General features: G+C 47.1%; 1 protein-coding gene across 1 annotated transcript in view; it reads left to right on the forward strand.

The window, feature by feature from the left end:
• The first annotated feature begins 8155 nt into the window (after positions 1-8155).
• LOC115658813 (mucosa-associated lymphoid tissue lymphoma translocation protein 1-like) overlaps positions 8156-24970 on the forward strand; it is a 69586-nt gene continuing 52771 nt past the window's right edge. Inside the window, 6 exon segments of the mRNA XM_030578265.1 lie at positions 8156-8360; positions 11138-11248; positions 12396-12515; positions 14606-14679; positions 14681-14717; positions 14720-14776. Coding sequence (XP_030434125.1) covers positions 11239-11248; positions 12396-12515; positions 14606-14679; positions 14681-14717; positions 14720-14776 — 298 coding nt within the window. The 5' untranslated portion in view covers positions 8156-8360; positions 11138-11238.

The raw sequence follows: 24970 nt of genomic DNA on the forward strand, positions 1-24970 counted from the left end.
TATGTGACACTTTCATTAGTGCCCATGTCAGCATGGTGTAGAGATCAGAGGGATGGATGGGCCTTGGCAACCTTTCCGTAATGTCTTGGACGTGGGCACCAGGCAAGCAGCACACTTCCCAGGACATCATGTCAGGGCAGCAGATGGATGCCTCTGTTCCACTCAGTAGGGGATCCCCAACCACGAGCATCCTACCTCTTCCATGAGGAAGACCACATTTCTGGAGCTATTTGAGGAGCTCGCTTCAGCCCTTCGTCATTTGAAGCAGGTTGCTATAGTCGTATGGAAGCTAGCTACCCTGGATTGGTACAGATCTGTGGCTAAACAGTTTGCTGGTATCAGGTCAACTGGCGGTTCAGTAGTGATGGATGTTTGCCAGGCAATTATTGTTGTCATTCATTCATAGGTGGCAAAGGTGGCCAATGTCCCCAGAATAATCACAGGCTTTCATTGGATGGGGCTCCCAAATTGTGGTGGAGCCAATGATAGCACACATGTACCCATTGTCTTCCCCAAAGGTGCACATGAGTATACAAACAGGAAAGGATATTACTTGTTCCTTACACAGGCCTTGGTGGATGATAGAGGGAGGTTCATGGACACCTATGCTGGAGGCACTGGCAAAGTGCATCATGCAAGATTCTGGAGAACCCATCTATTTGAATGTGGGAAGCAGGTACTTCGTTCCACCAGATAATATGGATATCAATGGGGCATGCATCCCCACCTTAATTTTGGCACACCCAGCCTACTCTCTAATTCCTTGGGTCAGAAAGGCATACTCTGATTTACCAGCACATGGCAGATGACTATACACTGAGCAGATATGGGATGCTGGTGGGATGTGCTTTCAGTTGACTGAAGGCAAGATGGCTGTGCGCATCTGGAAAGGAGGGCTGGGTCCAGGTAAATAAAGGACAACACATGTTCTAACATCCTTGGTTTGGAAGTAGAGATGTTGTAATACGATAACAACATTATTACTTTCTAGGTGTATATTTGATGTTAATATGACAGATGAGGGTAGGTGGAGAATATACGTAATTCCTGTATTGGCTGGCTCTGTGCCATTGGCATGAATTTTAAATCTGAGACTAGTACATTCTTTCTCTATATGAATGTTCCACATGTTATATTTTGAAATGCACACATTAGAGGAATGTTGTCCAACCTAATTTATTATAGGTTTAGAACACAGTCAAGCTGCCAAAAACTAAAATGTAAATTCAAAAAGGCACAACAGGTGCAAATCAAAAGCAATATTATCCCAAAACATCCCAAACATGAACAAAACTGAAAACCAAAAGTAAAAATTAAAACTGCAAAAAAGAAAAGACATGGAAATGCAATGTCACATGTAATGTGACTGTACCTCATCAGCATATGTGTTCTTTTTACCCCAGGTTGGCATGGGGGTGGAGTGCACTGGGTGCTGCTGACTCTGTGTGTAACCCACACGCTTCCTGGGTGTGGTATTCTGTCCTCTCTAGTGGCACTGAGACCATTTAGAGATTAATGAGTCTGCTACAGCCTTAGCTTAGAGCAATGTGGCTTTTAGCTCATGCAGTAGAGGCTCAAGCATTTAGCTCCAAAGGTCCCAGATTTGATCCTGCCTGCTGATAACCAGTGTCTTTCCAGTGTTACATGTGCATCTCCATTAGGCATGGGCTGGCTCAGCCTCCATGCCGAGTACCCCGTTGGCTGCATTGCATAGTAAGTAGCATGGTAGCAAAACAACTGGAGTGACCTTGACTGGCTTGAGTTCATAATGGATGAATCCTGAGATTTTTGGGAAAGCATCTCAGAGTTTCTCAAACATTCCCCTTGTTGTTCCCTATCTCTTTCCTTCATTCCCCAGTTTCTCCCCTTCATCTCTCAGTCATGTTGCAGGTAGTCCATTGCCATCTTCTCCTCCCTCTTCAGCAACTTCTCTGCTGTGGCCCGTTTTTCAGCTCCAGTTCCAAGCCTGTCCAACCTCCTGGCAAAATCCCTTTGCATTTCCTGCAGCAGGTTGTGCTGGCTCCTTTGCCACTTCCTGCAAAGATTCAGCAGTCGTGGCTCACGATAAGTGACTTCTGCTAGGGCAGTTTGTTCTCCACTGGGGTTGAGGGCTCTGGAAAGCAGTGAGATAATACATTATTTTTTTGTTCCTGGGCACAAGTTAATTCCATTTCACTCTCTGTGTCATAGCAAAGCAAAAATTGCAACTTTTATGTCACATTCAATTTTGTCCCAACACCTTCTCACTTGATGCCTGCTGCGTGACAGGGTTCCTGCTTCCCAGCAAGACAATGGCAAGTGTCTTCTGTACCTTTATCTGGCAGATTTGGCACATTTGCCAGATCTGGCAAGGGCTTTTGCAGGCCTAGGGGGAAAGGGATGGGAAGCAGAAAATTGCTGTTGATGATTTTTAAATTGTTTCAAGCTGTGGTAGCATTGGAGGATGTGAATCTGCTGGAGATCCTAAATCGGAAAAGAGAAGTTGTTCCAGGCCTCTGATAGAAAACCATGCACCTGGGTCATAGAAATATTTCATTGTCTGAAAACAGATGAGCATATCAATGATTGGAGGAGATTACTGAACAACCAGAGTGGGCATGGAACATTTGCCTTGCCCGGAAATCTGACTGACCATTTGAGGTTTCTATTGAATGAAAACTTCCCCTGCATCATTCCACAACAGTGGACCAACATTTGAACCAATATAAACTGGATGCAGAGCTATTGGTTCCATTCAGTTGCATAGAATAGATGTGTCTTTGCAACAACTTCACCCACCCATCCCTGCAATCTGCAGCCTAACTCTTTAGCACCATAAGACTATGGTCGTTTTTGTATGTTATCCCTACGCCAGCAGTATTTTAGTTTTGCTTCAGAATATACAGTTTTGCTAGTGCCATTGTGAGACGTTGCACAGATATAGATGCTTGCTGCAGTCTTGCTCGTGCAGGCCACCCTGATTCCTGCATTTGCTGCAGTTGTTTGACTTGTAATAATACATACATGCTGTTCGCATGACTACAACATGGCTTGCCCATGTGAAATAAGAACATCAGAACACCAAACTGGAAGGGATCTCATGACTCACTGAATCCCACCTGCAACCCGTCATGTAATCCTGTTTAGAATCTTGTCAAGCTCCATTTTAAAACCAGTTAGTTTTCTTGCCCTCACTACTCCTACTGGGAGGCTGTTCCAGAACCTCACTACTCTGATGGTTAGAAACTTCCTAATTTCCAGCCTCAGTTTACCCATGACCAGTTTATATGTATTTGTTCTTGTACCAATGTTGTCCTTTAGCTTTGGTAGCTCATCTCCTTCCCTGGTGTTCCCTCCTGATGTATTTATTCATAGAGATCAATTGGATGTCTTCTTAGCTTTCGTTTTGCTAGGCTAAATCAATTTCTGCTCTTTTAGCCTCCTCTGACAATATAGACTCTTCATTCCCCTGATCATCCTAGCAGCTCTTGTCTGCACCTGTTTCAGTTTGAAATCAACTTTCTTGAACATGGGTGATCAGAACTGCACACAGAATTCCAGATGAGCTCTTACCATGTACAATGGTAATAACACTTTCCTACCTTCACTGGAAATATCTTGCCTGATTCGTTTTAGGATTGCATTTGCCTCTTTCACTGCTCCATGACGTTGGTGGTGGCTCATTAAGGCTATGATTTAGTCACAGAGGGCACAGCAGTCACAGATCCACGACTTTACCAGACCTCTGTGACGTCTTTCGCTTCAGCTATCAGCAGCTGAAGCCAGGGCTGGAGGCACGATAGTGCACCCCTGCCTTGTAACTGGGGCTGGAACTAGTATCCTTCAGCTCCTGCCCTGTGGCTTGGGGATGGGGGGAGCTGCTGCAGCTGGGCTGTATGTCCCTGTCCAGGAGCTGCAGCCAGCTCTGGAGCAAGAGCTGTGCACTCCCCGTGGCTGCGTCCCCTGCTGTGTCCGAGCTCTGTGGCTTCTGCTGGGGGCTGCAGCAGGGGCTGCATGCTCCCCTCACGGTTTCCCAGGGCTATGGCCAGGGCTTGGCAGGAGCCACAGCTGGCATTGTGCACCCCATGCAACAGCCACGGCTATCTCCGGAGCGGGGGGTGTGCCCCCCACTGCACCCCAGCCCTGCAGCTTCCACTGGGGGCTTCAGTGGGGGCCATGCGACCCTGCCTAGCGGCTGCAGAGGAGGCCTCACAGCTTCCTAAGACTGCCGCTGGAGCTTGGGCAGGGTTGCAGCTGGGATCATACACCCCTGTCCTGCAGCAGCAGGGACTGTGCACCCCCATGGCTGTGCCCCCACACTGTGGCCGTTGGAACGGGGATGTGACCCCCATCAAGACGGGGGGCTCGGCCAGATGGTCCACCCACACACACTCCATTCCTCTCCCCTACTTAGCCCTGACCCCAGTAATTTTTAGTAAAATCAGGGACAGGTCACCAGCTGTGAATTTTTGTTTATTGTCCATGACCTGTCCATGACTTTTACTAAAAATAATGACAACAAAATCTTAGCCTTACTCGTCATCATCCTGCCATTGACTAATACACCCAGGTTTTTCTCCTCCTCTGTCATTTCCAAACGATGAGCCCCCAGCTTCTAGCAGAAATTATTGGTACTAGTCTCCAGGTGCATTACCTTACACTTTCTTCTATTACATTTCACCCCATTTCTTTTATTTCAGTCCTCTAGGTCATCCAGTTCTTCTTGTATGATCCTTCTCTGTGTTGATAACACCTCCCCACCTTGTGTCATCAGAAAATTTGATTAGCATACTCCTGCTTTTTGTGCTAAGGTCACTAATGAAAATATTAAAGATCCGTCTGAAGACTAGTGCCGTGAGGAGCTCCACTAGTAACCTCTCTGCAGCTTGATCATTTCCCTTTCAGCACAACCCACTGTCATCTCCCTTTTAGCTAGTTCCATACCCACTTTCCAATTCTTATACAAATATCCATCTTCTCTGTCTTAACTAACAGATTCCCTTCTGGCACTGTATCAAATGCTTTACTGATGTCTAGATAGATTGGCTGTACCCTGCTTGGAATTCATCTTGGAGCATGTGGCTGGGTAGCGAGGCAGAGTGAAAGCAGAGGCTATTGTAAGCTGGGGCTGTGAGGGACATGGGGTGTCAGGTGCAGGATCTGGGGGAGCTGAGAAACATAACAAGGAATTATTGCAGTTGTCAAGGTTTTTTCCCCACTTTGAACTTTAGAGTACAAGAAGTGGGGACCTGCATGAACACGTCTAAGCTTAATTACTAGCTTAGGTCTGGTATGCTGCCACCAGCCAGAATTTAGTGTCTGGCACACTTTCTGTTCCCCCAAAACCTTCCCTGGGGAACCCAGACCCAAACTTCTTGGGTTTTAAAACAAGGAGAAATTAACCATCCCCCTCCTTTTCCCCCCAGACTTTCCCCTCCCTGGGTTGCCTTGAGAGGCTTCTCACCGATCCAAACTCCTTGGATCTTAAAACAAGGAAAAATCAATCAGGTTCTTAAAAAGAAAGCTTTTAATTAAAGAAAGAAAAAAAGTAAAAGTTGTCTCTGTAAAATCAGGATGGAAAATGCTTTATAGGGTACTCAGATTATTATAGACCAGAGGGACCCGCCCCCCACAGCCTTAGATTCAAAGTTACAGCAAACAGAGGTAAAAATCCTTCCAGCAAAAAGACACATTTACAAGTTGAGAAAACAAACATAAGACTAATCTGCCTTGCCTGGCTACTACTTACAATTTTGAAACACAAAAGACTGATTCAGAAGGATTTGGAGAACCTGGAATGATGTCCCGTCCCTCTCAGTCCCGAGAGCGAACAACAACCCAAACAAAAAGCACACACAAAGACTTCCCTCCACCAAGATTTGAAAGTATCTTGTCCCCCTATTGGTCTTCTGGTCAGGTGTCAGCCAGGTTTACTGAGATTCTTAACCCTTTACAGGTAAAAGAGACATTAACCCTTAACCATCTGTTTATGACAGTAGTAATTCGAGTCTCCATGGCAATAATGAGAAAATGTTGCTTTCCCCTCAGTTTGGGAATACCATTTGCATGGTCTCCTCCAGTCTGGGGAGAGCTTGGATCTGCCAAGGCATTTTCCACCTTACTTCCCCTTTGCATGGGAATTTTTACTGTTGGTGTGGTGGATGGGCATAGGCATCAGGGCTTGTGGTTTGTTCTAGGGATTTTGAGCTTGGAAGTCAGGTGTGGGCAGCAGGGTTTTGGGGGATTGCATGGGGAGGAGGCTGGGGGTTTGAAGGGTGCAGGTTAATAATTTCATGGGCACCTCTGCAGGCAATCTTTATATTGCATGATGTCATCATGAGACGGGCAGAGAAGGGACTTGTTCAAAAAAGTGATGGACCAGAATGGTATCCCCAGAATTGCTGAAAGATTAGGGCATAGTGGGGGCACCCATATCCTCCCACTCGTGGCCCCTTGTTGATGTCTCTATGGTCCGAGAGTGCTGTTCATCTTGCCCAGAAGAGTCCCAAGGCCATTAACCTGACCCAGCCCCTCAGACCAGGACTCTGTCTGATGGGCTACAGAAGCCAGCATGTGGCCACAGCACTTTTTGGAGTGGTGACAGCTTGGGTCAAGTAACCCAACTCTGATATGCTCACGGAGCTGACTCATTTCAACTTAATGAACTGCAGTATGTAAATTAACTAGACCTGAGCTATTGACAGAGCCCTGGCTCTCGGCTACAATCCGAACTATGAGATATACTAAGATGTTCACTCTGGTTGTAACTCCAGTCGAGTTTCTTCAGATACAACCTACAGGCAGGATTTCAGAGAGTTTTCAGTAACTACATGGAAGTTTGCGGAGTCTGGTTTTTTCGCTATTGAGATCATTTGGACAAAACATAGACTGACACGGAAGGCTAAATTCCCTTACAGAACCCATTTTAAAATTATGTTTAATTGCTAAATGAATTAGCTAATTAACTTGCAAATTCTCAGAAAATCCATTCTGTGCCCAAAGAGTGAATGCTGGGATTTTGGGAGGCTACTTAGCTAAGAGGTTGAATCCCTGCTTTAACTGAACGACTCAACTCACCCTTAATTCTGAGGTTGAGACCAGGGTCAGATTAAAGCATAACTAGGGCCCTAGCTCATAGGAGTGACATGATTACATCATCATCTCATCTCAGTTTCATTTTTTAATAGTTTCTAGCACCTATGGTTGGGATAGACCATTTGACGACATGACCTGAAAGGTAACTGCTGTAGCATCTGCCCAAGTCTGCAGAGAGCTTGAAACAATAGTGCTTAGGGGTGTTAACTCTGAGGCCTACTGCTCTGGACAACCCCACCAGCAGCATCACCCCAACACAGGACTCTGTGTGGCAGGAAAGAATGAGTGCAGCAGATGGCTCATCTTCCCCGGCAGATATGCCCTGGCAGCTGGAATAAACACTGAGGGCCTCCCCTATTCCTGCCTCTGTTTCTCTCGGGGGAACGAGGTCCCCTTCCACCAGCCCTCCAAAAGAGGTGTGTGTGAGACCACAACCAAGTCTGGGCTAGAGGAGCAGAGCTATTGGCATCCCATTTTTGGAGGAGCCTAAGGCCCCTGATTGCTTTAAACTAGCTGTAGTCACAACTAGTTCCTGAATCAGCTCCAGATTCTTTTGATTCACGCTTCCCTTTGATGTTCCCATGATTCTTAGCAAAAAGTATGATGCAGCTGTCTCTGGTTCTTTTTCTGGCTTGGCCTCTCCCATCCCTTTTCTGAATCCACACACAGTCCAAAAGCTGCAAAATAAAAGTACTTTAAAAAGAGAGATGATGGTTTCCTCCCCTTTTAACCTGATTATCTGGCTGCAGTGATGGCTTAGCTACAGGGCAGCTGTTTGTGGTGGGCAGGAACAGCAGAGAGGATGAAGGTGTAACGGTTGTGAAGAGAAAGGAGCAGTACTATGATTAATGGCTGCTATTGCTCCTTTAAGAAATACTGGAGGAAGGAAATTTGAGAGCTGATTCATAGGCAGGCTGTCATGCTATCTGGGAAGTTCCCTTCCAGGGAAGCCTTTGGCAGGAAGATTTGTTCACTTTGCCTATGCTGAGATCTCTGCTTGTGTGGGACCAGTGCTGGTAGCAGATCTGTTTCCTTAGCAAACATGTCTCAGTCTCACCAGGAGGGAGGAGCCTCACTTGCACTCAGAGAAGTTTTTTCCCCAGTTTCACTTTCAGGGCTTGGACTTGTTTTGGGATTGGCTAGTGACTCAGCCTGTTGTGCTGGTGTGAGACTCCTCACCAAACCACTGCAGAAATGAGGAAGTGCTGGATCACTGTTCAGCCAGGAACTTTCTGAGCAGCAGGTTGCAAAGTGGCTCTCCCACAGGTTACGAAGCTGAACACCTGGTAAGTTCCCTGGCGTTTTCCCCAGGGGAATCACTGTCCTTTTTGACATCTGTGGGTCTTTTTATTTTCTTTTGTGGTGAAGGTAGAAAGGCACAAAGGAGATTTCTATGATCCCTCATGCAGCCTGCATCCTAGAAATTGCAGCTAAGCTAGAGTTTGCTTTGTTCTGACTTGGTGACAGTCACAGACTCTGTCTTTCTGCAAAGGGCTGAATGGGGCATCTGGGCTCCTCTAGCAAAGTTTTGAAGCTGCATATCTAACAGGAGGCTGAATGCTGGTATCTTCTGAGCCTTAAAAGGGATGTGAAAGCGTTAATATGTGAGAAATGATACTTTCATTTATTAGGTGGAACCAGCGTCACACATGCTCTGCCGGGGCCTGAGGCAGGGCGAAACCTACAGGTCTGGTTTGAAATATTATTCTTAGGATTTTATAACCAACTAAAGCAATGTTTTTTTCAGCTACCCATGCCACCTGGCATTGTCTAGAGCAGGGGTCGGCAACCTTCAGAAGTGGTGTGCCGAGTCTTCATTTATTCACTGTAATTTAAGGTTTCACATGCCAGTAATATGTTTTAACGCTTTTGGAAGGTCTCTTTCTATAAGTCTATAATATATAATTAAGCTATTTTTGTATGTAAAGTAAATTAGGTTTTTAAAATATTAAAGAAGCTTCCTTTAAAATTAAATTAAAATGCAGAGCCCCTCAGACTGGTGGCTAGGACCCAGGCACTGTGAGTGCCACTGAAAATCAGCTCGCGTCCCGCCTTTGGCATGCATGCCAAAGGTTGCCTACCCCTGATCTAGAGCAAATTGCAGGCGGTGGTAAAGTAACGGTCCTACGGATTAGAAGGATTGCAAACACTATCTGCCATTGAAATGAAAGATTTTATTTTCTCACATACACAAAAGAGTTGTAGAGGTTCAAGAAAGCAGCTTGAGTAAGGCCCATACATAGGTCACAACCTTGCAAACCTCTAGGCTCACCAGTAATTTCATATACATGTACATAGTCCTTTTGAGTTCACTGAGACTATTCCAGTGTGGCAAGTTATTCACATGCCTTTATATTTGCAGGATCAGGGCCATCATTTCTTTCATGTGCATGCGTGATCTGGTTAGGTACTTGCTGTGGGCCCAGCACCATAGCATCTGAGTACCTTAATGAGGTGATGCCCGTGGCAAGACTTATCCTACAGTGAGGCTTACAGTTCTCCTGGTAAATTTCATATGTTAAAAGCCACAATGCTAGTGAAGGAGGATTTGCTTTCTATGGATGCAGTGCTGAGCACAGCTGGGAGCTGGGCTTTAGTAAGATTCAAATGTGAATGTGAGGCTGAAGATCAGAGTCTATGCCGGGGTCCTCCATCCCATGCCCTGGGAGTGCTGGTGGAAGGGGTGCACCTAGAGATGCCAGGACAGCCCTCACAATTTATCCCTGCTGCTTGGATGTGTCGGGTTGGCCCAAATGGGAGTTTTGAGAAATGCACCAAAATCGTCAAAGAATAAGAGATTTCTGTGTATTTCTACTCCTGGAACATGCCACATGGATCTGTGTGCTACTGGCAGCAACCACTGTTATCGTCACATTGCTGCTCATGTCACACTGAGCCACGCACTTCCTGGAGAGCTTCCTCTGAAACCAGGGAGTTCCTCACTCCACTGCATCTTCCTGAAAGTTGTTATCACTGCTACCATAGCCAACCAGCCCTCACCTGCCACACAGACTGTGCCCTCATGGCAGTATGTGTTGTGGGTAAACCAGGAGATCTGCCAGCAGCAGACACCCCGGCACAGTGAGCGTGTCAGGGATGTGGCTGAAGTGCTGGTGCAGTACGGCTGCTCTAAACTACTCCACAGATCAGACAAAACAGACCTGGGATTGGGGAGCTGCATCTGACTCCTTTGTAGCCCCCCATCCTTCTCAGCTGGACTCTGACCCTATATTGCAGGGTGGAGGAAACAAAGGGGGGAGGGGAGAAGGCAGGGCAGCATGGAGTCCTGGCTCCCAGTCCTCCAGGGCTTGTCCTGTTGAGGTCTGTGAATGGCAGAGGGATGGAGCTGAGCAGGGAGGGCAGGTGGGGCAGAGATTGTGGGGAGGGAAATGGGGGTAGAAGCAAGGCTATGGGGAGATGAGCAGGGGGAAGGAAGCCCTGGCTACCCAGCCCACTTCTTTGAATGGTTCCCTGGCGTCCCTCTGTCCAAGCTCCAAAATTACCAACCCTCCTTTAGCATCTGCCCCTGTGCTCCCGTTGGCAGATATCAGGCAGCCTCCCCACTCCCCTGGGAGAGCACAGGCCCCTCTCCCTCTGCATAGCTCTGGTGCCCCCTCCCTAGCTGGGCACAGCTCTGGGGAGCCCTGGCTGCTCTCAGTCCCCAATTTCTGGGTTCTCCAATCCCCCACCCTGGCACATTTCCAACTCACCCCATTGCCCCATCCTCCAAGCACAGCACACTCCCCACCCAGGAAAGCTAAAGCCCCCGACATCCTGCAGTGCCCCTCACCTGCCCTTGTTCTACCTTCTCCTGCCTGGGGGTGGTGTGAGGGTAGAGGGAGCATGTATCTGCTTTTGTTACCCCAGCATGCTGCTGCAGCAACAGGTCACCAAAGGAACAATCTTTGTGCTGGTTACTAAGAACCTCATGGTGCACAGTTGGCCTGTGGGCCCTTTGTGTTGGGTAACATGGCAACAGCCAGCTGTCTCTCTGCTTTGATATGCTGGCATGTGGGCCAGAAGTTTCCTTTCTCACATAGACTCTATGTCTCTTTCCATGGAGGTGCTGCTTCCTAGCGGGAGAGTGGCCAGGGAGTGAGGCACTTAATTGCTGACGCCAGCCTTGTGCCTCTGCCCGTGGAAGACGAAGCTGCTGATTAAGCAATGCTAAAAGGTGAGCAGCACTCAACCATGTTCAGAGGGGTTAGGGCTCCCTTCACTGTGATCCATAGTAGCTATTTCTCTCTTCTGCCCACCCCCAAAGCGCAACAAATGAGTTTAAATATACATCTGTATTGCCGTGCTGCAGGTGTGGCACACTCTTTGACGCTTTTTCCCAAAGCCCCAGCTGTTGGAACATGTGATTATGGGAGAATTTCAGGTTCCATTTAAAATAAGAAACCAAGTTTCTACCCCCCTGGTTTGCAGAGAAAAGCTGGACAATATGAGCCAGGAATGCTCCAACACCAAAAGCAAAGAAAATAACACTGAATGTGTTTTGTTGAGATCTCACAATATTTAAAATCATCTCATGTTTTCTGGGGCTTGACTCATTATTTTTGAATGTTTGGGGGTTGATGCTACTGTTATTTTTCTCCCAAAACTTAACCGAACCCTTAATGATGGAGCCACCACTGGTGCTTCCAGGAGAGCTGTTGTATGGTGCTCCGCTGATTAGCCAGATGTAATGGAGCATTTCTGCAGGCCATCTTTAACAACACCCGATGTGCAGTTGCAGTGTATCCTACTGTTCAAAAGATCAATATACAAATCGTAGAGCTCTGGATGCTGTGGCCCAGAGGTTTAAACACTGTAAAAGTGGTGATGGCAACATGTTAGACCCCAGCTACTGAGAAGGCGTGCCAGCAGTTACAGGCAAGGAGCATCAGCCTGAGCAGATGGACACAGCCCCTTCCAGAGCTTCTCAGCACAGTGCAGGAGCACCCTTCAGATGATGAAGCATCATGTGCTTGGCCAACTGAGTGAAGTGGCACAGAGAGGGATGAGCCCAGGGCCCTGGCCTGTCCCCATGGAGGTGGCTTCTCACCCAGGTGTCTATGGCGTCTCAAGGTCAAGAACTGTGTGGGGCACAAGATGAGGGAGGAATCCAACCATCACCCTTCCCTTCCAGCCCTTGCAGGGTCAGGGCTCAATCTAGCTCTACAGATTGGCCTGGGAAAAGAACACCCTGCGTCATGCTGGGCCATCCAACTCCAGGGAAAACAGGTTAAATATTTAGGGCCCAGAGCACCAGGCCACTTTGCTGCTCCTCTCTCTGTTCCCTTGGCTACCATTACCACTCTGCATCTGATTCTCTCTAGCTATTGTGATCACTGAGCAGCCGGCCTCCGCCTCCATCCCTGTCGGTTACTCCCTCACGATGCGATGTAGGGCCACAGCCTGCACCTCCCTACAGTACCAGTGGTTTCTACCAGTACCAGGTAAGGCGAGGGGAAGCACATCTGCGACTGCAAGACAGAGGCTCCACTCCCCACTCCAACCATTGTGCCACATGCATCAGTTACACGGATGGGCAGAGAACCCCCCTCAGCCCTGTCAGTACAAAGCTGCCATGTTTGAAAGACTGAGTGGCCAAGAGTAGGGAGTGAGCTGGATCCAGGGGCTATGTGCAGGGGCTGAAGGAAGATGGTAAGAGCAGCAGTTGCCGATCAGATTGGCATGTGGCAGGGCAGCCTGCTGATTGTTTGTGCTAGCACTGTCTGCAAGGAAGTTGGTAGAGAACAGAGAGGGGCAGAGGGCTGGACCGGGAGCTGAAGATAGAAGAAACGGTGCTGGTGGCTGGAGGTGCAGGAGCAGTTCAATGAAAAATAGATTTGTTTAGCAAGGAAGGCAGCAGAACTGGAGGGAAAAGAGCAGAGGGGGAAATCCCCAGCTGCTGGCTTTTCTCCAGAGGTGCTCAGCTCAGGAAGAGGTGCTTGCCAGAGGAGCGTAAAAGCCTGGGGGTGGAGCCGAGACAGCGGAGTCAGCAAATGCAAAAGAGGCCAGTGTGGTTGAAGGAGACTGAGGGCAAGGGAGAGACTGGGGGGCTGTGACAGAGGGAGGGACTGAAGAGGAATGAGAGGCACTGAGGGATGAGAAGGAATGTGCAGGCACTGGGAGAACAGAGAGCAGTGCTGGGGATGGGGTGGGAGTTGCCTGTGTCTTGAGAGGGATTAATGCATTGGTGGTCAAACAAGGAAGCAGGGAGAGGAAAGGAGGCAGCAGAGCTCCAAGGACAGCAGGGCCAGTGAAGTCACTTAGGGAGGCGGAGCCAGAGGGACAAGATATAGCCCTCCAAGGAAGAGGTAGTGAGAGCTGGACCAAGCCAGCTTAGAGAAGGAAAAGGTGTGTGCAGGGGAAGTAGGAAGGTATGAGACAAGGCACAGTAAGGTTCACTGGTGGGTCAAGTGACTGCAGGATGGCAGCCTCTTCTCTTGGGCATGCAACAGAGACCGGGAGTCTCTGCTCTCAGGGCCTGATTCTCCATTGCCTGGCATCTGGAGTCAGTGCTGCACCTAGGCACAGCTCCCAAACCAGTCCCCACTGCTCACTGCCACAGGGGTAAAAGCCTGACCCTGAGGCTGCACAGACATCAAGTGACACAAGGGGTCAGACAGCAGCAAATCAGGCCCCCACTGTTGATAAAGCAGAGCAGGGCACAGGTGCTGAGAACCAGGTGGAACAGTGACACTGCATCCTCTTGGGCCTGGGCCTACTCCACCCTGCCCGCGGGCTGCTCTACTACACTTGCTGTTAACATCTGATTTCAGATTAAAACATTGGAAACAGCCACTCTTTCTGCAAACTCTATCCACCAACATGCAGACATGCGCATTCACATCCCTTTGGCATTCACATCCACCTCAGGCAGGCTTGTTGTGCAGTCCCATGCTCACCCCAAATACTTGTCTTGGTGCGGGAAAGGAAGCCAGTTAAATGGAGCAGTTTAGCTCAGTCATCTTTGCTAGGATGAATCCTGCTGCTTGGACAGGTTTGACAAACACACAGGAGAGCAGGAATAGGAGCCCTCCCCCCCACTGTCTCCGCATTCACAGCAGTGCAACCAGCAGGATGAATCCATGCAGCTGGGAATCTCAGCCCCATTTCCCTACTTGGCAATAACTGATTGCTTGCTCTGCCTTCCTGGCTCATTCTTATCCATTCTGTCACCAGGACAGGGCTGCTTCAGCCTGCCGTACTGCTTACACAGCCATGGTATAATAGAGATGGGTCCATTCTGGAGCCGGCCAGGTTTGGAACCAGGAGGCTAGGAAACCAAAAGCAAAGAGAATGGGGGGAAGTGGGATGTGTTTGCTCATGGCACATCAATGGCAAGTTGCTGCTAGAAGCTGTCCAATGAGCTCCTCTCCCCTGCACCCACCTCTGCATCATCCATCAGTCTGGTTAAAGGGGTTTGAAGCAGGGAGATTCTGCCACGTCTGTAGGATAATGTCTCTCTCCAAGAGCTTGCTGGTGCCTTTAGGTTACAAACGTACTGGTGAAGAGAAAGGACTTTGTGCCATGTCCACAGGTTCCGTTTTCTTTCAGTCTGCTTGCTGCCAGATTGTGGGGGCCACGGAGCCAGATTTGCTCATCACTGCAAATGGAAACCCGACTGTACATCTGCCGAATCAATAACCTGCACAAAACGTCACCTTCTCTAACTGGGTGAGAGTAGAGGTCCATCCGCACATTGCCAAAGGTACAAGCTCTTACTTCCCCCACGTACACAGCCTGCGTGTTAGAGGGCCCATTCCTTCACCTTTTCATTTCCCTGGTCCTTCTCGCATGAACAGAGAGCAACAATATCCGAAGTCCGAAGGTGCAAACAATTTGATGTTTATTGGGGTGAACTTCCAGTAAGCATAATTCCAAGTTTCTTCCTCGATGTCCCCCTTCCTAGCTCTGATGCCACAGAGCCTTGCCTGTGTCCCTGTTCCCATTTCCCCCCTTAGCAAAACATGATTCCAATTCCCCCCGCCCCGAGCCTGACTGACTGCAGTCTATACAGTAAAACTTGAGTTCTGCTTATCTATACCTTAACCAATCATTTTACTGAAATTTAACTAACCAATCCTAACATATTGTAACATGATTATCTAACCAATTATATCCCACTGCTTTAATTGGTTTGCACCCAACAACATTAATTATACAGCAGACAGAAACAATCACAGAACCAGACAGAGTTTATACATATAAACAATAGGGAAATAGGAACTATAGTGATAGAACAACAAAGAAATGAGGATTTCACACCCCAGCTTTTGATAAGTGAGTTCTTTCCAGACAGGATGCTATCCAACTAGTTTTCTTTAACTCTTCTAGGCTCTTCTCTTTCTCTGAGGGGATAGATTGGATCAGCTTTTAACAGCCCAAAATGCCTTATTTCAGTGTGACTGGTGAGGACATGACTGGTCATTTCCCAGCTTATGGCTGCCCCTGCTGTTTAGGCCAAAAGCCTTAGCCTAAGAACAAGGCCTTAGACTATCATAGTGAGAGGCCTATAAACAGGTGGACTGATTTTGATTCTCGTTTTGTACCTCTATAACTAGCTAAGTGATAAGAATAAATTCTTAAAGTATAGGCCTTTGCAGACAGGCTTGAATATCTATAATCCTAACATCACGTACCGCTAGTGAGAACTCACCTTCCCTAGAACACAGAGACCCTCCAGAGGATATCCTCAGTGGAAACAGGCCATGCCAGCCCATCACAAGGTATCAAGGGAAAGCAGGGTCCAGCAATGTGATCCTGCCATCTGCCAAAGTCAGACAGCTGTCTCTGTGCTCCCAAACCATTTAAATCAGTGTCAATATCCCTGAGCGTGTTGCTCTGGATCTCCATGTCTCCTGTTTATAACACTCACTCCAGAACTCCCAGAGAGTCTATACCCACTGGGCTGTGTGCCCGTAATTCAGCAAAGGGATTTGGATAATAGAAGTCTCTGAAGCTATGAGAGAGGGAGCAAAATTAACACCCTGAACTAACAGATAAAGCACAAATGGGTTACTAGTTAGTGTCTGCCTAATCACCAAATCACAATAGGGACAGGAGGGCCGGCTCCTTCCCGCACCTATCTACAATGTGTAGGGAAAGAAGCCATGCAACCACTGGAGACTTCATTTGAGTGCATATGCTGGAGGTCTCATGCTGCCAAGACTCAAACATCCCTGGAATTTCAAAACATAATAGATGACAATTTCCTAAACAAAAAAATGTTGCAGCCAGCATGAGGGAATTCTTTATTGGACCTTGTCATAAAACAGATAAGAGGAGATGATCACAGGACTAAAAATTAATGATAGTTTAGCTACAGGTGTTCATGACTTGATCACATTTATAATGTGCAAATAGAATAAAGTCCAGACCAGTAATATATATATTTGGTGCTTGGGCCAGTTTCCCAAAGCTGAAAACAATTATGAGCCTAATGAGCTGGGAGGAAGAATTCAATCAAAAAAATGTGAATGATAGTTGGGAATCATTTAGAAAAACCTTACTAAATCCCCCAAAAAGCCATAATCCCACAACTGAGGAAGAAGGCCACATTGGTTAAAAAAAAACAGTCTGGGTTAGAGGGGAAGGAAGGCAACTGTAAAAGAAGTTAATATATAACAATGGAAGAAAGAGGAAATTGATAGTAATGAATATAAATCAGAAGGTGGGAATTGTGGAAAACCAATAAGGAAGCAAGAGATCACAAGGATAAATTGATGGCCAGCAGAATTAAGAAGACTAAGAAGGAGTTTTTTATGTGTGTTAGGAACAAAAAGATCCTGACAGTGCTATTGGTTGAGTACTAGCTGGAATTGATAGAATTATCAATACAATGCTGCAAAGGCAGAAGTGTTCAATAAATACTTCTGTGTTTGGAGAAAAGACAGGTGATGCAGTCTCATCATATAGCCATGAGAACACACTTGCCATTCCACAAGTATCTCAGGAGGATGTTAGACAGAAGCTACTGAAGTTGGCATGGCTACACTTGCAGATGTAGAGCGCTTTGAGTTAAACCAGTCTTTGTAGAGCGCAGTAGGGAAAGTGCTGTAGTTTGTCCACACTGACAGCTGACAGCGCACTGGCATGGCCACATTAGCAGCTCTTGCAACGGCCATAGAGAGCAGTGCATTGTGGTAGCTATCCCCAGCATGCAAGTGGCTGCAACATGCTTTTCAATTGGGATCTGGGAGGTGGAGTGTGACAGGGAGTGTGTTGTGTGTATGTGGGGGGGGGGGAAGAGGTTTTTTAGGGGGCTGAGAGCATGTCAGCATGTTGTCTTATAAGTCCAGACAGCAGCAGACCTCCCCTTCCCCCCCCCCACACCTCTCTCTCTCTCACGCACCGCATTCCACAGTAGTGGTTGCTTTGTCTTGGAGCAGAGAAGCATGTCGGCTGTAAGAAACGGAGCTTTCAAAAGGCATATTCAAAACAATGACAAGAGTGGCCACTTGACTTAAGCAGATTATGGGACATTTCCGGAAGCTGATCAGAGCGCAGTAGTGCAACACCTCATTCTCACTGATGCTGGGGCACTCCAAAGGGGGTGCATCTTCGTATGTTGCTTCCATCTTATGGGCCTGTTGTGCCTTCAAGACCATAACCTGGTCTCCTACCTTGAAGGAACGCTCTCTGGTATGTCTGTCATACCAGGCCTTTTGCTCTTCCTGAGCATCCTTTAGGTTTTCTTTAGCAAGGGCTAAAGAGTGTCAGAGGGTGTTTTGTAGGTTGCTTACAAAGTCCAGAATATTAGTCCCTGGAGAAGGCGTAAACCCCTCCCATTGCTGCTTCACCAACTGTAATGGCCCCTTAACCTTGTGACCATACACAAGTTCAAACGGTGAAAACCCTAAACTGAGATGTGGTACAGCCCTGTAGGCAAAAAGCAACTGCTGCAACACTAGGTCCCAATTATTGGAGTGTTCATTGACGAATTTACGTATTATGGCCCCCAAAGTTTCATTAAACCTTTCGACCAGGCCATTGGTTTGATGGTGGTACGGGATGGCAACCAAGTGGTTCACCCCATGAGTTTCCCCAGTTTTTTCATGGTCCCTGCCAGGAAATTAGATCCTGAATCGTAAGGATGTCGGAGGGCCAACCTACCCTGGCAAAAATGTCTGTTAGGGCCTGGCACACAGCGTTAGCCCTGGTGTTGCCTAGAGCTACTGCTTCCGGCCATCGGGTAGCAAAGTCCACGAAAATCAGTATGTACTGCTTTCCTCTGAGTGTCTTTTTTGGGAAAGGACCCAGAATATTCACAGCTACTCGCTGAAATGGGACCTCAATTATGGGGAGTGGCTGGAGAGGGGCCTTGACCTGGTCTTGGGGTTTCCCACTCTTGGCACACCCTACAAGACCGGACATACTTGGCAACGTCCTTGCCCATCCCCTCCCAGTGGAAGGACTTCCGCAACCGGTCTTTGGTTCTGTTCACCCCAGCATGTCCACTGGGATGATCATGGGCTAAGCTTAAGAGCTTTTCCCTGTACTTAGTTGGCACCACCAACTGTTTTTGTGGATGCCAGTCTTCCTGGTGTCCACCAGAAAGAGTCTCCTTGTATAAAAATCCTTGTTCTACAACAAACCGGGATCAATTAGAAGAGCTGAGAGGCGGTGGGGTGCTCCGTGCCGCTGCCCAAGCTTTCTGAAGGCTGTCATCTGCTTCCTGCTCAGTCTGGAACTGATAGTAGGGATGGTCTAGACAGTATTTGGTCCTGCCATGAGGGCAGGGGACTGGACTCGATGACCTCTCGAGGTCCCTTCCAGTCCTAGAGTCTATGAGTCTATGAGTTCCCTTGAAGCTGGAGACACCAGTTCTTCCTTAGACTGTGGACTTGGGCTTGGTCCCTCTGGAAGCAATGTAGGTGATGGGGTTGTTTCCGTTGCTGGTGAACCACTCTCCGCTGGTGCACCAGGGGGTATTTCAGGCTCTGGCTGAGCCTCTTGAGTGTGGTTGTCTGCTGCTTCTGCCAGTTCAGGCTCGCTGGCGCCCTCTGGCCTTGGGGTTGAAGACGGATTTGCAAGCACTGTCATCAGTGCTGGCAACAGTTCTGGTACTGGCTGTTTTTCCAGTTCCTGGTCTGGGACTGGAGTCACTGTGGCTGTTTCAGTCATTGGCATGGGATCCGGGTCCACTACCCCTGTCTGGGTCTCTTGTAACACTGACGGGGCCTCTGTGGATGGCTCAGGAACAGGAATGGGTCTGGAAGCTTGCCTGGTTTGGCTACGTGTAACCATTCCCACTCTCTTGGCCCGCTTCACCTGGTTGGCCAAATCTTCCCCCAGTAGCATGGGGATGGAATAATTATCATAGACTGCAAAAGTCCACATTCCTGACCAGCCTTTGTACTGGACAGGCAGTTCAGCTGTAGGCAAGTCTACAGGTTGTGACATGAAGGGGTAAATTGTCACTTGGGCCTTTGGGTCGAATTTGGGGTCGACGAAGAATTGGTGGATAGCTGACACTTGTGCCCCCGTGTCTCTCCACGCAGTAACCTTCTTTCTGCCCACTCTCAAAGTTTCCCTTCGCTCCAAGGGTATTTGAGAGGCATCTGGGCCTGGGGATCTTTGGTGTGATGGTGGTGTAATGAACTGCACTCGGTTGGGGTTCTTTGGGCAGTTGGCCTTTATATGTCCTGGTTCATTACACTTAAAGCATCTTCCAGCTGACTGGTCACTGGGTCGAGGTGGGTTACTGGAGACTGGTGAGGTGGAAGAATAGGGCATCTGTGGCTTTCCTTGGGTTGTCAGCAGGAGCGGTGCCAGGGTTTCTGATGCCCTAGGAGGACGGCCATTTTGCCACCCCCCGCGGGTCCAACCTACCGCAGTCATGCCGGCGGACGGTCTGCTGCTGGAAAGGCTCCGGTGGAGCTGCTGCAGTGATGCTGGGGGGCGGTCCGCTGGTCTAAAGGCTCTGGTGGACCTGCCACAGGCATGACTGTGGAAGGTCCGCCGGAGCCTTTAGACCAGCGCACCGTCCGCCGAAATGACTGCGGCAGCTCCACTGGAGCCTTTCCAGCAGCGGACCATCCGCCGGCATGACTGCGGCAGGTCTACCGGTCCCGCGTGCCACCCCCTGGCAAAATAGCACCCCCCCAAAATTCTGGCGCCCTAGGCCATTGCCTAGGTCGCCTAAATGGTAGCGCCAGCCCTGGTTGTCAGTGGGGTCTTGTGCTGCCCTCGGTTATAGGGTTTATTGTCGGTGTGCCCCCTGGGGTATTCGCTCCCCTTGACAGTAGGTTTTTTCTTTTCTGCCACTTCCATCCATTTGGCTCCAATCTCCCCCTCCTCGATTACCGTTTTCGGCTTTCCATCTAGGATGTACCTTTCTATTTCCTCAGGAACACCATCTAAGAACTGCTCCATTTGTATCAGGAGGTGCAGCTCATCCAGATTGTTAACCTTTGTTCCTGATATCCAGGCTTCATAATTCTTTGCAATGTGGTAGGCGTGTCAGGGGAATGACACATCTGGTTTCCATTTTAGGGCTCTGAACTGCCGACGGGCATGTTCAGCTGTTATCCCCATTCGGTATCTGGCCTTGGTTTGAAAAAGTTTATAATCATTCATTTTCTCCTTAGGCATTTCAGCCGCCACCTCTGCTAAGGGTCCGCTGAGCAGTGGCCTCAGTTCTACCATGTACTGGTCTTCAGAGATGCTGTACCCAAGGCAGGCTCTTTCAAAATTTTGTAAGAAGGCCTCAGTGTCATCACCTGCCTTGTAGGTGGGAAATTTCTTGTGATGTGGAACAATCATTGGCGAAGGGTTGTTAGGATTAGCTGTGTTCTGTTGCTTAGCCTTTTCTAATTCCAGGGCCTGCCGGTAGGTCTCCCTCTGGAGTTCCAGCTGTCTTTGGTGGTCTGCATCTTGGCTGCTTGCTCTCTTTTGTAGGCTGCCTCTCTTTCTCTTTCTCTCAGCTCCATCTCTTGTAGTTTTTTTTCCGTATCTCGCCTATGGTCTGCCTCTTTGATTTGTGCCTCTGCATCCACTTTTGCCTTGGAAGTCATGGTTCCTGTTTTCTTGTGTTGGGGTGCCCTCTGCTGGTTTACTGTCTGAATTATTGTTCCTCTGCTGCCTGCTCTGTTGCTAAGCAACAGAGTGTTTCTATCAGCCTTCCCGATAAAACTAGAACAAAGGAAAACCTTCATTTGCATGTGTGTTCTACTGGTGTAGTTGACTCACAGCTGGAGTTCTATTGTCTAACAAAAGACCCCTGTTAAACTTAGTGGCCCTTGCCTGAGGCCATATCTATTCACAGCCAGACCGAAGCAAGGAAAAAAAATTATCTGGCTGCAGTTTTAAAAAAGAAAAAAAAACCCTTCTCTCTGCTTACAAGCAGCTATCAGAGAAAACAAAATTAATAATCTTACTGGCTTTTGGATTCTTATCTTTCCCAGACGCTGCACACCATGTCAAGTATATAATTCCCAATTCTGGACCTTAGAGTCCAAAATATGGGTATTAGCATGAATTCCCTTAACCTTAATTACCAGCTTAGATCTGATAGGCTGCCACCAATCAGGACTTAGAGTAGAGCACCTGATCGACTCTAGTCTCCCCCAAAAACCTTCCCTGGGGGTCCCAAGATCCAAATTCCCTGAGTCTCACAACAAAGGGGAATAAACCATTTCCTTCCCCCTCTCTCCTTCCTCCTCAGCTCCTTCCCACCCTGGGAACACTAGGAGATCACCTGATTCAACTCCGTGAATCTAACACAAAGAGGAACTTTACCATTCCCTCCCTCAGGCAATACAGACTCAAGCTTCTTTGAGCCTTAACTAGGAGAAAACACTCAAACAGGTCTTAAAGCAAAGCTATTAATAAAAAAAGAAAGAAAAAAGTAACAGGTTTATCTCTGCACCTTAGATGGTAAAACGTTACAGGGTCTTTCAACTTATAAACAATAGAAAGAAACTTTCTCCAGCAGAAACACAATTTAAGCTACTTCCAGCAAGTACACATATGCAAATAAAAAAGAAAACAAATTAAAAGACTATGACTGCCTTTTCTACTTACAATTCTGAACAGATAAGAGAGTGTAGCAGGGAGATTGGCAGAAACCTGGTTACACCTCTAGCCCTGTCCAGGACTCAGAGAGAACAAAGCCAAACCCAAAACCCACAAACAAAGGCTTCCCTCTCACGAGATTTTAAACTATCTTGTCTCCTGATTGGTCCTCTGGTCAGGTGTTTGGGGTCCCTGTTTGTTAACCCTTTACAGGTAAGAGAGACATTAACCCTTAACTATCTGTTTATGACAGCATCAAAGGTTATTTTACTCGCCAAGATGGAGTACCAGGAGCACTCTAGTCTCATAGACTCATAGACTCTAGGACTGGAAGGGACCTCGAGAGGTCATCGAGTCCAGTCCCCTGCCCTCATGGCAGGACCAAATACTGTCTAGACCATCCCTAATAGACATTTATCTAACCTACTCTTAAATATCTCCAGAGATGGAGATTCCACAACTTCCCTAGGCAATCTATTTCAGTGTTTAACTACCCTGACAGTTAGGAACTTTTTCCTAATGTCCAACCTAAATCTCCCTTACTGCAGTTTAAGCCCATTGCTTCTTGTTCTATCATTGGAGGCTAAGGTTAACAAGTTTTCTCCCTCCTCCTGATGACACCCTTTTAGATACCTGAAAACTGCTATCATGTCCCCTCTCAGTCTTCTCTTTTCCAAACTAAACAAACCCAATTCTTTCAGCTTTACTTCATAGGTCATGTTCTCAAGACCTTTAATCATTCTCGTTGCTCTTCTCTGGACCCTCTCCAGTTTCTCCACATCCTTCTTGAAATGTGGTGCCCAGAACTGGACACAATACTCCAGTTGAGGCCTAACTAGCGCAGAGTAAAGCGGAAGAATGACTTCTCGTGTCTTGTTTACAACACACCTGTTAATGCATCCCAGAATCACATTTTCTTTTTTTGCAACAGTATCACACTGTTGACTCATATTAAGCTTGTGTTCTACTATGACCCCTAGATCTCTTTCTGCCATACTCCTTCCTAGACAGTCTCCTCCCATTCTGTGTGTGTGAAACTGATTGTTCCTTCCTAAGTGGAGCACTTTGCATTTATCTTTATTGAACTTCATCCTGTTTACCTCAGACCATTTCTCCAATTTGTCCAGATCATTTTGAATTTTGACCCTGTCCTCCAAAGCAGTTGCAATCCCTCCCAGTTCGGTATCGTCCGCAAACTTAATAAGCGTACTTTCTATGCCAACATCTAAATCGTTGATGAAGATATTGAACAGAGCCGGTCCCAAAACAGACCCCTGTGGAACCCCACTTGTTATACTTTTCCAGCAGGATTGGGAGCCATTAATAACTACTCTCTGAGTACGGTTATCCAGCCAGTTATGCACCCACCTTATAGTAGCCCCATCTAAATTGTACTTTCCTAGTTTATCTATAAGAATATCATGTGAGACCGTATCAAATGCCTTACCAAATGCCTTACTAGTCTTGGAGTCAGAGCGCTCTACGTGCCTTGCCAGTGTGGACAAGCAGTGAGCTAGTGTGCCCAGGGCTCCTTTAATGTGCTGTAACTCGCAAGTGTAACCAAGCCCTTAGACATTTTAAAATTAGCATGTCCAGATGGCTAGCTCTTTTAAAATTGCAAGTTAAGGAGTTCACTGGACAATTAATGTTGATTTTTCATTGTCCGGGAGCACTGGGAAAGTTCCAGAAGACTGGAAGAAAGCGAATGTTGTGTCTATTATTAAAAAGGGTAAACGGGATGACCTGGGTAATTATAGGCCTGTCAGCCTGACGTCGATCCCAGGCAAGATAATGGAGCAGCTGATACAGGACTCTTAATAACGAATTAAAGGAGGGTAATGTAATTAATGCAAAAGTTTGGTTGTTAAAGGTAATAACATTGACATAAAAGACTTCTGTAAAGCATTTGACTTGATACCACCTGACATTTTGATTTATAAAATTAACATGGCATACATTAAATGGATAAAAACTGGCCGACTGGTAGGTCTCAAAATGTAACTGTATGTGGGGAATTGTCATTGAAGGAGTGTGTTTCGAGTGGGGTCCTGCCAGGATTGGGTCTTGGCCTATGCTATTTAATATTTTTATCAATGTTCGGGAAGAAAACAAAATCATCACCACAAGTTTGCAGATGATACAAAATTGAGGGAGTGTAAATATGAAGAGGACAGGTCAGTAAGTCAGAGTGTTCTGGATTGCTTGGTAAACTGGACACAAGCAAACAATATGCAAATTTAGTAAGGCTAAATGTAAATGTTTACATCTAGGAGCAAAGACTGCAAGCCATATTTACAGGATGGGGGCTCTGTCCTGGGAAGGCAGTGACTCAGAAAAGATCTGGGGGGTATGGTGGATAATCAGCTGAACATGAGCTCCTAATGTGATACTGAGGCCAAAAGAGCTATTGTGAGCCTTGGATGCATAAACAGGGGAATCTCAAGTTTGAGAAGAGAGTTATTTTACCGCTGTATTTGGCACTGATATGACTACTGTTGGAAAGTTGTGTCTAGTTCTATTGCTCACAATTCAAGAAGGATGTTGATTAATTGGAGAGAGTTCAGAGAAGAGCCATGAGACTTATTAAATGATTAAAAAACATACTGAATAGTGATAAACTAAATAGATCAAGCTCCTACAATCTAACGAAGCAAAGGTTAAGGGATGACTTGTTTACAGTCTAAGTATCTACATAGGAAACAAATATTTACTAATAGACTCTTCAGTCTTGCAGAGAAGGTCTACACCCATCCAATGGCTGGAAGTTGAAGCTAGACGAATTCAGGCTAGAAATAAGGGGTAAATTGTAGGGGTGTCAAGCAATTAAAAAAATTAATCATGATTAATTATGAGATTAAAAAAATAATTGTGATTAATCCGTTTTAAT

Source organism: Gopherus evgoodei, chromosome 10 (genome assembly GCF_007399415.2).
Source record: "Gopherus evgoodei ecotype Sinaloan lineage chromosome 10, rGopEvg1_v1.p, whole genome shotgun sequence".
NCBI lineage: Eukaryota > Metazoa > Chordata > Testudines > Testudinidae > Gopherus > Gopherus evgoodei.